This window comes from Lagenorhynchus albirostris, chromosome 1 (genome assembly GCF_949774975.1).
Source record: "Lagenorhynchus albirostris chromosome 1, mLagAlb1.1, whole genome shotgun sequence".
In the NCBI taxonomy this organism is placed as follows: domain Eukaryota; kingdom Metazoa; phylum Chordata; class Mammalia; order Artiodactyla; family Delphinidae; genus Lagenorhynchus; species Lagenorhynchus albirostris.
In genome coordinates this window covers 134,076,228-134,090,422 of record NC_083095.1, presented here as the reverse complement: position 1 = coordinate 134,090,422, position 14,195 = coordinate 134,076,228, and the positions used below count along the sequence as shown (strand labels likewise).

At 37.6% G+C, this 14,195-nt stretch overlaps 1 protein-coding gene across 2 annotated transcripts in view; it reads right to left on the bottom strand.

The window, feature by feature from the left end:
* The window catches only part of SCAPER (S-phase cyclin A associated protein in the ER), a 493,568-nt gene that overhangs the window by 82,328 nt on the left and 397,045 nt on the right, over window positions 1-14,195 (bottom strand). For both annotated transcript variants that reach the window (XM_060170191.1, XM_060170192.1), the window contains exon 26: window positions 1,792-2,024. In XM_060170191.1, coding sequence (XP_060026174.1) covers window positions 1,792-2,024 — 233 coding nt within the window. The remainder of the gene's footprint in view (window positions 1-1,791; window positions 2,025-14,195) is intronic.

The following is a 14,195-nucleotide window of genomic DNA, read 5'->3' as shown; positions in this document are numbered from 1 at the left end:
AAAGACTGTGTTGGAATGCTTTCCTCACAACTTTACAATGCTAGAGATATAAACTGACAAAAAATGCACAGGTTGTAGCAGGGAGTGGTGTGAGATTTCCTGTCACTTCATATTTGAGAAGGTGAGAAAGAAAGCATGAAAGTAGTTAAACATGTTCTGTTTGCTTCATTAAGAAGATCTGAGATAAGGTTTGTGGTTCTACATATAGGGATCATCAAGCCAGCCTACAATGCATTATCTACAAGAAAACAATATTTAACAAAAGTGGTTCAAGTCAGATAAAGAGTGGCATGGTTTTGTACTGAAGTACTATAATTGTCAATCACCCTTTTAAAGCTACATGAGTTATTTGGTTTGGCAAATTACCACTGTTTTTTTTTTTCCCCAATAACCTTCTTCTTTTTACAAAGGATCTGGTAACTATAATAATATATGTAAAAATGTAGGTACTTTCTCCCGGAAGGCCCACCAGAATTGCATTGAAGCACTTGGCTGGACCTTCTGCCTCATCACAGCTGAGGCATGTGGCTAAGCTGTCTGGATGACAAGAATGCAGGGTTGCTGCATCACAGAGTAGCCCAAGGGAGAATGCTGGGGCTGAATGGCATTCATCAGCAAAGAGGGCCAGGTTCTACAATGACCAGAAGGACATGGGGAAATTGAATGGGATCAAGCAACTGAGAGAAAGGCCAGGGAGGGTCAAAGTCAAGTGCTGTATGATAAATGGTTGTGGACCCAAAGGGCCTAGTACTCTCTAGCAATAAATATGCCTGGGGAAAGAGGGCAGGCAGATGGAAGGGACAAGTTAACAAAGTAATCAAGGGTAAGAAAGATACTGAATGAAACAACTGTTTTCAAGAAAGCACTATAAGAGACCAGCGTAAAATTTATGAACTGTGAAAGAAGCAAATGCAGAAGAGGGCATTCTCTTTCTCCTATGAACCTACTATAAGCTTCAGAGAGTAACAAATTGCATGGGTTTTGGAAGTCAGAGATCAGTGCAGATCACAGAGGAGTTTCTGATAGGTGGGACAGGTAATTGATTAACACCAGATGGAACCCTGTTGGGAAATTAAATGTCCTACCTGATTCCAGATTCATGAGGGAAAAAGAATTCAGATGTCAAAGTAGGAATAAATTTCCCAGGAGAGAAGGTGACCTTGGAAGGAAGCAGGGTTGACCTTGAACAGGTGTTAGGAATTGCCACATTTGTGTAGTGGAAAACATACAGCTGTTGGGAGTACAGCTAGACCTGAGTTCCAGTCTCAACTCTCCTACTTAACTTTTAAACTTATTCAGTACATAACCTTGGGCAAAGCACTTAACCTCACTGAGCAATTTCCTACCTACAAAGTCTGTATTAGAAATCCTATACTTATAGGGCTGTAAAGCCTCTACTACAGTACCTTACACATAATGGGTGCTCCATAATGATAGCTATTATTACTGTTTTAAATCTGAACCAAATTTATAACCAGAGATGACCTGAGATAGGGAAATTCTTAGAAATTCTTTGAGTTGGAAGGAGTTGACAGAAAAAAGTTATAAAAAGCGTGGACACTACCTATTCTAATATCAAATATCTAAATATCAAGAAAGACAAATGAGCTCTAACTGTAATGCTTTTCATTAATAGGATTTTCCTTCTCTCTACAAAATGTGGTATATTTTGTATTAGGAATTTGTGGATGGTGTGAGAAAGATTGCCATCACATTGGGCCCTGAGACTTAAATTATTTTAATATATATTTTTAAACAAAAAAGACAGTTTTAAGAAATCTAGAAATTTACCTGATGAGGTCCTGAACTCGACTGTTAAAAGCATCACCTTGTGAGGGTTTGCTTTTCATTTCCTGTGTTGATATTTTTGGTGTAATTGGCTGGCTGTTTCCATCTGGTCGATTGGCAATCAGGCAGCCAAAAACCACAGCACTGACTTTGAGAAGTCCAGTTGTCAAGCCTTCGAAAACTTGCTTATTTGTATTTCTTCCCAAAATAGCATTATTTTCATCTGGAACATAAACCTAGATAGAAAAAAAATACAGTAATTGTGTTTCAATAAAACCACCAAAAATGAACAGAGATGATATGGAAATTTTCTGGAATCATAAATAATTTTGAAATTATAGAGGTGCCATCTGAATGTTTGAGTATTGGTTCTAAGGTTAGATTGTCGAGTTCAAATCTCAGCTTTGCGCCCGCTAGGCTGGGTAACCTTGGGTAGGTTGTTACTTCCAAGCTTCAATTTTCTCATTTATAAAACACGGATAATGACATTACCTATAACATAGGGTTCTTGTGAGGATTAAATGAGCTAATAACATAAAATGCTTAGCTTGTGCCTAGGTGCATAATAAGCACTCAATAAATATTATTCAATTGAATAAAGTATATTACAAATTTGTATAAACTCAGAAAACAAACCAGTTGGTAAACTGACAGCACTGTTTCTTGTTAAAGTGAATTTTTAAAATATCTAATCTAAATTCCTCTCTTAGGAAAAAATTTGCATTTCTTATTACAAAATGGTAAAATAGTTTTTTGCCTAATACATAGGGTCATATTGAACTGTTTATTTATGGTTTACAGGAAGTAATATGCCTGTTAAAAGCTGGACAAGGAGTCAGAACCTGGGCTTGGGTTCTGGCCTTGCAGCTATACGTGATCTTAGACATGTTCCTTAACCTTTCTGTGTCTCAGTTTCCTCAACTGTTAAATGAGGATAATCTTAGTATCTAATGAATCAACATATGTAAATTCTTAGAACAATGTTTGGCACATAGGTAAGTCCTACAAAAGTGTCATCTGCTACTATAACTGATACTCTTACTGTGATTCCTACTATTACCAGGAGTAAATACTACTGTGTGTGAACATCAGCTCTTGCAGAGAAGTACAGCTCTTGCAGAAGTACAGTGGCTAGATACATAATTATCAGGCTGGGAGCTCTGTGCCTTGGTATGTGATACTGGCTACATAAGGGTTCACTCTTCCCACGGAGAAGAGGGGCTCCTGAAGGCCTCACTACCAAGAAAGGGGCAGAAACAAGAAGCTAAAGGTGGGGAGAAAGGAAGTTTGGACTTGGAATCAGATAGCACTGTATTTAAGTTCCAGTTCCTCCTCCAGCACGTCACATGACTGTATGTAAATACTTCACATTTCCAAGCTTTGGGTTCTGTATCTGTCTACCTGCTAGGACTACCATGAAGTTCAAATAAGATGACGAATGGGAAATCACTTGGTAAATTATTACTAATAACTTTGCAAATGCACTTACTTAGTAACAACTAGTCTTTGCCTCATTCTCATTCTTTATCTGCACCAGTTCTATCAAAAGATAGAGGAATAAATGATCACTAGGATTCAAAAGGAAGATCTTCATAAACACAAGCAAATATTCCCTCCATTGTTTATAGTTGTTCATTTAGACATTCCATGAAAGTTACTTTTCTGAGAATAGCCTTGTTTAAGACTGTTGACCATCTCTAACCACTGAGCAATTCCTAAGCCAAAGTAATTACAGTAGAATCTTTCTGCAGTATGTGCTGATGGAAGTTCCCTTTGAAACTCTATAAAACAGTCACAGAGCTTCTTCAAGCTGTGACTAGCATAATCTAGCCTATCCCAATATAGAAGGTGGTATTAGGAGCTGAGTTTGAATCAAGGATTTCTGTATAAGCCAGGATAAGCTAGGTTATGCTGCAGTGAAAAATTCCTCAAAAATTTCAGTGGTTTCAAACAATAAAGCTTTATTTTTCATTCAAATGACATGTTCATCTGAGACTGGCTGGGTCCCCTGTTGTCCTTACTTCAGAGTCTACGTGACAAAGCAACCATCATTTAGAGCAACAATGCCCAACAGAACTTTCTAAAATGATTGAAATGTTTCAATCTATACTGTTCTACATCTGCGCTTGTCACATGTGGATAACGAGTACTTCGAATGTAGTTAGTGTGACATGGGACTGAATTTTTAATTTTAGTTAATTTTAATTTAAATAGTGGCTAGTGTATTGAACAGTACAGAGGACTGTAGGTCACAGTGGCAGAGAGCAAAAAATATCTCTGGAGGGTCTTGTGTCAACATTAAATGAGCTGCCTGGAAATGACACATCATTTTTGCTAACAACTTATTGGCCAAAACGAATCACATAGTCCAATTCAACCACAAGGAAGACAAGAAACATCATTCTACTATGTACTTGGTAAGAGGGGGAGAATCAGAACATCTGGTCCACAGCACTACCGACAGCAAAATATTGTTTTCTTCCAGTATGACTATACAAATATTATTCACAGTTAAGCTATTTAGTAAATGATTACATTTACTTTCTTGTACAAATTTTTGGTTTCACTCAGATGTTGAATTTCTTATGTATGTATCACTAGTTCATTGTCAATCTTTCTGGTTAAAATGGAATTTCCTCTCAAGTTCAAACACATCAGGGATTGTTGATTCTTCTTCTCCCTCCAATGGAGACAATTGTCCTGAAACCGCCATCCTCCTGCTGTAATCTGGACTGGTTGCTCTCTAGGCATGCTATACAGCTCTCATTTTGAGATGCCCTTCATCTTCATCCTAAGAATTCCTTCCACCCCCACCCCCCAACCCCGAGTTAGATTCCTTTATTTCTTGGATTCCAAACAACTTCCAAAGAAAGGGTGCATGGGAAGAAAAATTTTGAGACCTTGTATGTCTGAAAGTATATTTATTTCATCCTTATACTTGACTGATAGTTTGGATGGATATAGAATTCTTGGTTGGAACTAATATTGGTTGGAACTAATTTTCTTTCAGAGTTTTTTGTTTTAAATAAATAAATTTATTTATTCATTTATTTTTGGCTGCGTTGGGTCTTCATTGCTGTGCGTGGGCTTTCTCTAGTTGCGGCGAGTGGGGGCTACTCTTCGTTGTGGTGCGTGGGCTTCTCACTGCGGTGGCTTCTCTTGCTGTGGAGCATGGGCTCTAGGTGCGCAGGCTCAGTAGTTGTGGCTCGTGGGCTCTAGAGCGCAGGCTCAGTAGTTGTGGCACACAGGCTTAGTTGCTCCGTGGCATGTGGGATCTTCCCGGACCAGGGCTCAAACCCTGCATTGACAGGCAGATTCTTAACCACTGCGCCACCAGGGCAGTCCCTCTTTCAGAGTTTTTAAGGACTGCCCCATTGTTTCCTACTTTAAGTACTGTTCTTCATAAGTCCAATTAATTCCTAACGTTTTTGTACATGTCCTATTTTGTCCTCTCTGGAAACTTTTAGGCACTTCTTACCCCTGATTTCTTCTGTCATGGTATAGGTCTTCCTTCATTTTTTTGTTCAAAAACTCAGTGGTCTTTTCAATCTGAAAGTCATGTGTTTCACTTCTGAAGATATCTCTTGTATTACTTCTTTGCTAATTTCCTCTCATTTATTTTCTCTGTTGGATTTTGGTCCTGAACTGAGTCTTGAATTTTCTTGTATTTTTTTCTTCTGCTTTTCATATCTTTTTACTTTGTCCTACTTCTTAGGCAATTTCCTTAACTTTATTTTCCAGTCCTTCTGCTGAATTTTTCATTTCATCAATTGTATTTTTAATTTTCAGGAGTTCTTTTGGGCTCCCTGTTTTGTTTTTACAGCACTTTGTTTTTGCTTCATGGTTGCAGTATTTTCTCATCTCTGTGAAATTCTAATTTTTAAAGATATTCTTTTGTTTCCTGCATGGTCTTTGTTTCCTCTGAGTTCTTTCTTTGTATTTCAGGTTGTAGGCTTTCCTTAAATATGTGGTAATCTGGAGATTTCTGTTCATACTTAAGATTAATGCATAGGTGGATTTCAGTGTTTCACAATCTAGATCTAATCACAAGCTGGATACAAAGTCAGCATGAGGGGCTCCAATTTGGATGATTAAGAAGAGACCCTGCTGGGGAATCCCAATTGTCAATATTTATAGGTCTATTCTCCTGGGACAGTTAGTGTCACAAGAATGGAATCCTATGCCCTCTAAGCCTAGAGTATATGACATGGCCTGCTCATTTTCTCAGAGGTTCATAGAAGAAGGGGCTGAGTGTCTCAGTGTTTAAGGAACAGATTTTCACTTAATCATTTTGTTTTTGTATGATTTCTGTATGGCTGTACCTGGTGGCCCCATGTCCTGAGTAACTTTGGTTCAACGTCTTGTCTTCTGCCAGTGTTTGGGGAGGGGCATTCACTTGGCTGTACATGTAGCAGATGGGATCTAGGGCATCTGAACTGCCTCTTATTTAGACTTTCAACCAATCCTCCTCCTTCCAGCCTTACTTGTACCCTCATTGTCTGAGATACTTGGGAACTCTAATTTTTGAGCCTTCTGGGGTTATGTGGCACAGGTTTTCTTCCGGTAGGAAGACCTCCTGCTAATTGAGGTTTTAGCTTTTAGGCAACTGTTTTTCAATCATCTGCTTTCGAGATTAAAACATACTTGCTTTACTTTCCTTCCCATTCTCTCTGTCTTTGAGGGGTTAGAACTTTATCTGTTTATCTATTTACTATAATATTAGTGGGGACCTTCAGAGAGAGAGATTGTAACTTGTGTGTTCAATTGGCCACATTTAAAAATTAACTCAATAAATCACCTAAAGACACAAGTTTCTTTTTCTTTTACAAACTACAGAAAGAATATGAGAAACACATTTCTGGGTAATGTCAGGGTTCTTCATACATCACAGATTTTCATATTCCTTTCTTTTCAAAAACCTTGTACTGATATTAAGTATTTCAAATAAAACACTATACATGTGCATTTAGCAATCTTTCACTTCTCTAGAAGTATTTTGTCCAATAATTGCACCTTTTAAGAATACAGTTGAGAATCACAAAGACATTAAAGACTTCTGAGATACCCAAATTAGTGTCATTTATTTAATCACCTGCTCATCTAACATTTGAATATCTACTACATCCATGGTCAAAGGAATAAAGTGATGCTCCACTTATTCTAAGGGTCATTTAGACCCTGTATACTTTGATTTTACAAATACGTGTAGAAAGCTGTGGTTTACTGGTTTATAGTAGAACAGAAAGAACAATATGAAAGAGAGAAGTGGTAGCCATTTTAGAGGTAGGCAGTAGCAAAATGTAACACTAATTCTGGAAGCATAAGAAAAAACAGATATAAGAATGCTAAAGGCACTGCAATGTGAGACATGTTATTTTTACTGGACTCACTCATCTTTATTTGCACTGAAATTATTATTTACTACAAATCAGTATAACAGTTTATCCTCAAAATGACAACCTTAAGATATCAAAAAAAAAGCTAAATTATTAGATGAAAACTAACATTTATAAAGTTTTTCTTCTATGCCAGATACTTAAGCATTTTCTTTATACCATTACGTTTAATTTTTGCAGATTAACATATCAAAGTTCAGAGATATCAAGCAACATGTCCAAGTTTCACAGCTAGTTAATAGAAGAGCTGGGACTTGAACTTGAGTTTATCAGACCCTGAAGCCCACGTGCTTTCTCTTACCCCACACTGACTTCCTCCCACTGGCCATCTCTTCTACTGAGGATTCTGGAGCAACTGTCTCAATTGGAGGGAGGTGAAAACTGATCATGGGCCAAACATTGCCTTTCTGATGTCTCTTCCATTAAAAGCTCTTAATTAGGGCTTCCCTGGTGGCGCAGTGGTTGAGAGTCCGCCTGCCGATGCGGGGGACACGGGTTCATGTCCCGGTCCAGGAGGATCCCACATGCCGTGGAGCGGCTGGGCCCGTGGGCCGTGGCCGCTGAGCCTGTGCGTCCGGAGCCTGTGCTCTGCAACGGGACAGGCCACAACAGTGAGAGGCCCGCGTACCGCAAAAAAAAAAAAAAAAAAAAAAAGCTCTTAATTAATTTGAACTTTATTCTTGACTAAAGGGCATGAAAATATTTTATTTAAAGGTTGTTGGAATAATTATGGGTGAAATATACTAAACTTATTATTCAGAAACCATAAATGTGGTTGAAGGACCAAATGTTACTTCTTCATCAGCCCCCCCAAAATAAGCTCAATGTAAAGTAAATCAGATATATTTTTACACTTTTCTTATTTTCTCTGTCCACAACTGACAACTTTTGATTTTTCTATTTCATTGGGGCTTTCTGCTTAATTTCAGAAACACCATTTTGGCAATTTTTAATAAAGTAAACAGAAATTGAAAAAATTCTCTAACCATCTGGCAATTATATGAAGAACACTTGTGGCCTGCAGGAGCCAAGCTTGCCATGGTGAACCCCGGGACCTCAGACCTCAGTCTAAACTCCCTCACTGTACTGAACAGTCTTTTATTTTCTCACTGTGGTTTCCTATTTTCCAACAGTCTAAGCCCCTCACCTCATCATATTTTTGCCCCAAATTTGTTTTTTTCTCTCTAATCTCCTTATTTAATATTGATCCTTTCACTGCTGAGAATAGAGTTTTCTTTTGCTTGTAACCTTTGGTGAAGTCTTTGTCTCATAAGGACATTATTTTATTCAAACGGTCACAGAAATTCTCCTCACCCTTCTATATAGATTTTTCTTTTGCTGGTTTAAAATCCTTTTACCACAATGTTTTAAATAGGAAACTGATGTTTCATCTAAGAAAGAATTTCAAAATTGACTGAATTAAAGTATGAAGGGGTTTATCTTCAGTTAGACAAAAGGTTCTTTCTAGTCTTCAAGAATGAGATTTGATAAAGAGAAACTTTAAGGAGAAGGTATCTACACTGTAAAGGATATTCTATTCAGAGCAGTACTCTGCACTGTTGTCTTTTGTCTAGTTGGGTATCACTGTTACTTGCCAGAGGTAAAGTAACTCGTTAACAGCCTGCTCTTTTGGGACACTTGGTAGATGAAATGCACACCTAGAGTTCTGATATACGCTTATAGACTAACACTTGAGTTTGCACTTCCTTCTAACACAGCTGCTGGGCCAAGGGCACACTGCAAGTTGAGGGGCCTGTCCTTTAGGAAAGGTGTGCAAGCAACATCCTCCCTTCCCCCCATCCGCTGTCTATTGCACACCTGGCTTACCTGAGTCTGGAACACATTCCATCCTAGGGTGGGTGGTCTGTGGAGGGCAGGGGAAGGTTGCCTTCCCAGCATGCAGCAGTGCCTGTAACTACCACCTGCTGGTACGTACCAGGCCTGGCCTGGGAAAAAACAGAGCTATGTAGCTTTTGTCTCTTCTGAATCTGTCACTCCTGAGGCAGAAATCTAAAAACCACAATTTCTCTTCAATGGATGCAAGGTATTTCCTTTAGTATATTTCTTTAGAATACACTGGTGTGGTTATTATCTTACTCTTATAGTAGCAGCAGACTATAAGTAATTTCATATAATACTGTTATTTATAAAATTTCTCCTTCCTCTCAAAAAATATTTGGCTTTCTCAAAATTTGCAGATATTTCATATAGTTTTAGATCAAGAAAGAAACTTAGCATCAATTTTATATTTGAGGAAATAATGGTCTAGAGGAGAAAGAGACTTTCCTGAGAATGAAGAAACCATCAGGGCTAGAATAAGTACTGTGCTACTTCTCTAAACCTACTCCAAGGAGAAACCCAATATCTTTAGGGTTAAGCTCTGAGGCAAAGTGTTTTAGCAAAATTAAATTAAAAGTCATTATCACTTTTAAAAGACGAGCTCACACTCTTTCTTTCCCCCACTACCTCCCACCATCAAAGTAGTTGTGAAAACTTTCCACATTCTTTTTTGCAATCCAGAAAGATGCTTTTATTAGTAGTATAAATCTATCCATCTGTAACATGATTCCATGAGAGAGAAAATTAACTTGGTAATCAGTGGTAATTCTATCCAACTAATTTTCAGTATTGTGAAGTTGGGCTTAAGTATTTTTAAGTTGTAGAGTGTGTTCACAATGGTCAGAATATGAACTAAACTCACTGAGAACCAATAGGAGATTGTTTAGAAAGCTCCTGTCAAGTCAATGTCAGAGTATCGGGGAAAAAAAGGCAAAAAAATGTGGAAGGGCTCCAGCATCAGACACAGGTTTCCACATTGCTGGCACCATTTTATTTCCTTAGCTAAACTGTCTTCAGACTACAACAGTCATTTCACCATTGACATTTTATAAAACATCTATGCTCATGTTGTATTATGTATAAAAATAGAACTCATGAATGATATTTACCCTGATGATTTAATTGGCTTGAAAGCATGAAAAGAAATTACATATGAATGGCTAATAGTTTTCAACATTATCTTTTTTAAATTTCACAAACAATATCAAGACAATATTAAAGAGAATGTTGTATTTTATCCCAAATATTATTACCCTTTTTAATATATTTATGCCTTTCAGACTCTGTTTATACATTTTCCAAAATCCTAAATAATATAATTTCAGAAAGCTCTATAGTGCATGCCTTAGTGGTCTTGATGCTTGGAAATTTCTTTGTTACTAATGTTGAATTATATTATTTTTCTGCTCAAAAGAATCCCTGGCTTCTTATCTCCTGCAAAGCTAAAGTCCAAAACCACATAATGGCCAAAGAGGCCCTTCCTGATCTACTTCCCCAATTACCTCTCTGAATTCATGTATTACACTTTGTCTGTATGGCTCTTGCTCTTGCTCTATTTCCTCTGCCTAAATACACTTCTCCCAGGCATCCTCATGATTCATTCCCCCTCTTCCTCTAGGTCTCTATTCAAATGCCATCTTATCCATAAGCTTTTCCAAACTATCTCTTTAAAAGTTACATTCTTCTCCCCCAAACCCACTTCCCTTTCCTGTTTACTCAGCTTTATTTTTCTCCCATTGCAATGGTCTAAACTAGTATGTATTTCCTCTCTCTCCAAGCTAGAATATAAGCTCCATGAGGGCAAGATTTTGTTTTGTTCAATTCTCTGATCCTGGTGCCTAAAACAACACTGGCTATGTAGGAGGTGTTAAAAATATATCTTGTTTAATGCACCTAGATATTGATTTTCAATTTTAAAAACCCAATTACTGTAACATATTCAGAAGTTCTAAGTTAAAAATAAAACCAGCACTTAAGGGACTTCCCTGGTGGTCCAGTGGTAAAAAATCTGCCTTCCAACTGCAGGGGACGTGGGTTTGATCCCTGGTCAGGGAACTAGGATCCCACATGCCGTGTGGCAACTTAGCCCATGTGCCACAACTACTGAGCTCACACGCCTCAACAAGACAGCCCGAGTGCTGCAAACTACAGAGCCCACGCACCCTGGAGCCTCTGCACCACAATTAGAGAGAGAAAAGCCTGCACACCACAACTAGAGAGAATCCCATGCACTGCAACGAAAGATCCCGCATGACTCAACGAGGATTGTAAATGCCACAACTGAGACCCGACGCAGCCAAAGAAAGAAAGGAAAGAAAGAATAAAAACATGACATTCACAGAAAGATAGACAAGATGAAAAGGCAGAGGGCTATGCACCAGATGAAGGAACAAGATAAAACCCCAGGAAAACAACTAAGTGAAGTGGAGATAGACAACCTTCCAGAAAAAGAATTCAGAATAATAGTGAAGATGATTCAGGACCTCGGAAAAAGAATGGAGGCAAAGATCGAGAAGATGCAAGAAATGTTTAAAGAAGAAACAAACAGAGATGAACAATACAATAACTGAAATGAAAAATATACTAGAAGGAATCAATAGCAGAATAACTGAGGCAGAAGAATGGATAAGTGACCTGGAAGACAGAATGGTGGAATTCACTGCTGTGGAACAAAATAAAGAAAAAAGAATGAAAAGAAATGAAGACAGCCTAAGAGACCTCGGGACAACATTAAATGCAACAACATTTGCATTGTAGGGGTCCCAGAAGGAGAAGAGAGAGAGAAAGGACCCGAGAAAATATTTGAAGAGATTATAGTTGAAAACTTCTCTAACATGGGAAAGGAAATAGCCACCCAAGTCCAGGAAGCACAGAGAGTCCCATACAGGATAAACCCAAGGAGAAACACAGTGAGACACATAGTAATCAAATTGGCAAAAATTAAAGACAAAGAAAAATTATTGAAAGCAGCAAGGGAAAAACAACAAATAACATACAAGGGAACTCCCATAAGGCTAACAGCTGATTTCTCAGCAGAAACTACAAGCCAGAAGGGAGTGGCATGAAATATTTAAAGTGATGAAAGGGAAGAATTACAACCAAGATTACTCTACCTGGCAAGCATCTCATTCAGATTCGATGGAGAAATCAAAAGCTTTACAGACAAGCAGAAGCTAAGAGAATTCAGCACCACCAAACCAGCTCTACAACAAATGCTAAAGGAACTTCTCTAAGTGGGAAACACAAGAGGACAAAAGGACCTACAAAAACAAACCCAAAACAATTAAGAAAATGGTCATAGGAACATACATATCAATAATTACCTTAAACATGAATGGATTAAATGCTCCAAGCAAAAGACACAGGCTCGCTGAATGGATACAGAAACAAGAACCATTTATATGCTGTCTATAAGAGACCCACTTCAGACCCAGGGACACATACGGACTGAAAGTGAGGGGATGGAAAAAGATATTCCATGTAAATGGAAATCAAAAGAAAGCTGGAGTAGCAATACTCATATCAGATAAAATAGACTTTAAAATAAAGAATGTTACATGAGACAAGGAAGGACACTACATAATGATCAAGGGATCAATCCAAGAAGATATAACAATTGTAAATATTTATACACGCAACATAGGAGCACCTCAATACATAAGGCAACTGCTAACAGCTATAAAAGAGGAAACTGACAGTAACACAATAATAGTGGGGGACTTTAACACCTCACTTACACCAATGGACAGATCATCCAAAATGAAAATTAATCAGGAAACACAAGTTTTAAATGACACAACAGACCAGACAGATTTAATTGATATTTATAGGACATTCCATCCAAAAACAGCAGATTACACTTTCTTCTCAAGTGTGCACGGAACATTCTCCAGGAGTGATCATATCTTGGATCACAAATCAAGCCTCAGCAAATTTAAGAAAATTGAAGTCATATCAAGCATCCTTTCTGCCTCAACGCTACGAGATTAGAAATCAATTACAGGGAAGAAAACGTAAAAAACACAAACACATGGAGGCTAAACAATACGTTACTAAATAACCAAGAGATCACTGAAGAAATCAAAGAAGAAATCAAAAAATACCTAGAGACAAATGACAATGAAAACAGGACAATCCAAAACTTATGGGATACAGCAAAAGCAGTTTTAAGAGGGAAGCTTATAGCAATACAATCCTACCTCAAGAAACAACAAACATCTCAAATAAACAATCTAACTGTACACCTAAAATAACTAGAGAAAGAAGAACAAACAAAACCCAAAGTTAGTAGAAGGAAAGAAATCATAAAGATCAGAGCAGAAATAAATGAAATAGAAACAAAGAAAACAATAGCAAAGATCAATAAAACTAAAAGCTGGTTCTTTGAGAAGATAAACAAAATTGATAAACCACTAGCCAGACTCATTGAGAAAAAGAGGGAGAGGACTCAAATCATTAAAATTAGAAATGAAAAAGGAGAAATTACAACAGACACCGCAGAAATACAAAGCATCCTAAGAGACTACTACAAGCAACTCTATGCCAATAAAATGGACAACCTGAAAGAAATGAACAAATTCCTGGAAAGGTATAACTTTCCAAGTCTGAACCAGGAAGAAACAGAAAATACAAACAAACCAATCACAAGTAATGAAATTGAAACTGTGATTAAAAATCTTCCAACAAACAAAAGTCCAGGACCAGATGGCTTCACAGGTGAATTCTATCAAACATTTAGAGAAGAGCTAACACCTATCCTTCTCAAACTCTTCCAAAAAATTACAGAGGCAGGAACACTTCCAAACTCATTCTATGAGGCCACCATCACCCTGATACCAAAACCAGACAAAGATACTACAAAAAAAATATAAAGAATTACAGACCAATATCACTGATGAATATAGATGCAAAAATCCTCAACAAAATACTAGCAAACAGAATTCAACAACACATTAAAAGGATCACACACCATGATCAAGTGGGATTTAACCCAGGGATGCAAGGATTCTTCAGTATACACAAATCAATCAATGTGATACACCATATTAACAAACTGAAGAATAAAAACCATATGATCATCTCAATAGGTGCAGAAAAAGCTTTTGACAAAATTCAACACCCATGTATGATAAAAACTATCCAGCAAGTGGGCATACAGGGAACCTACTGCAA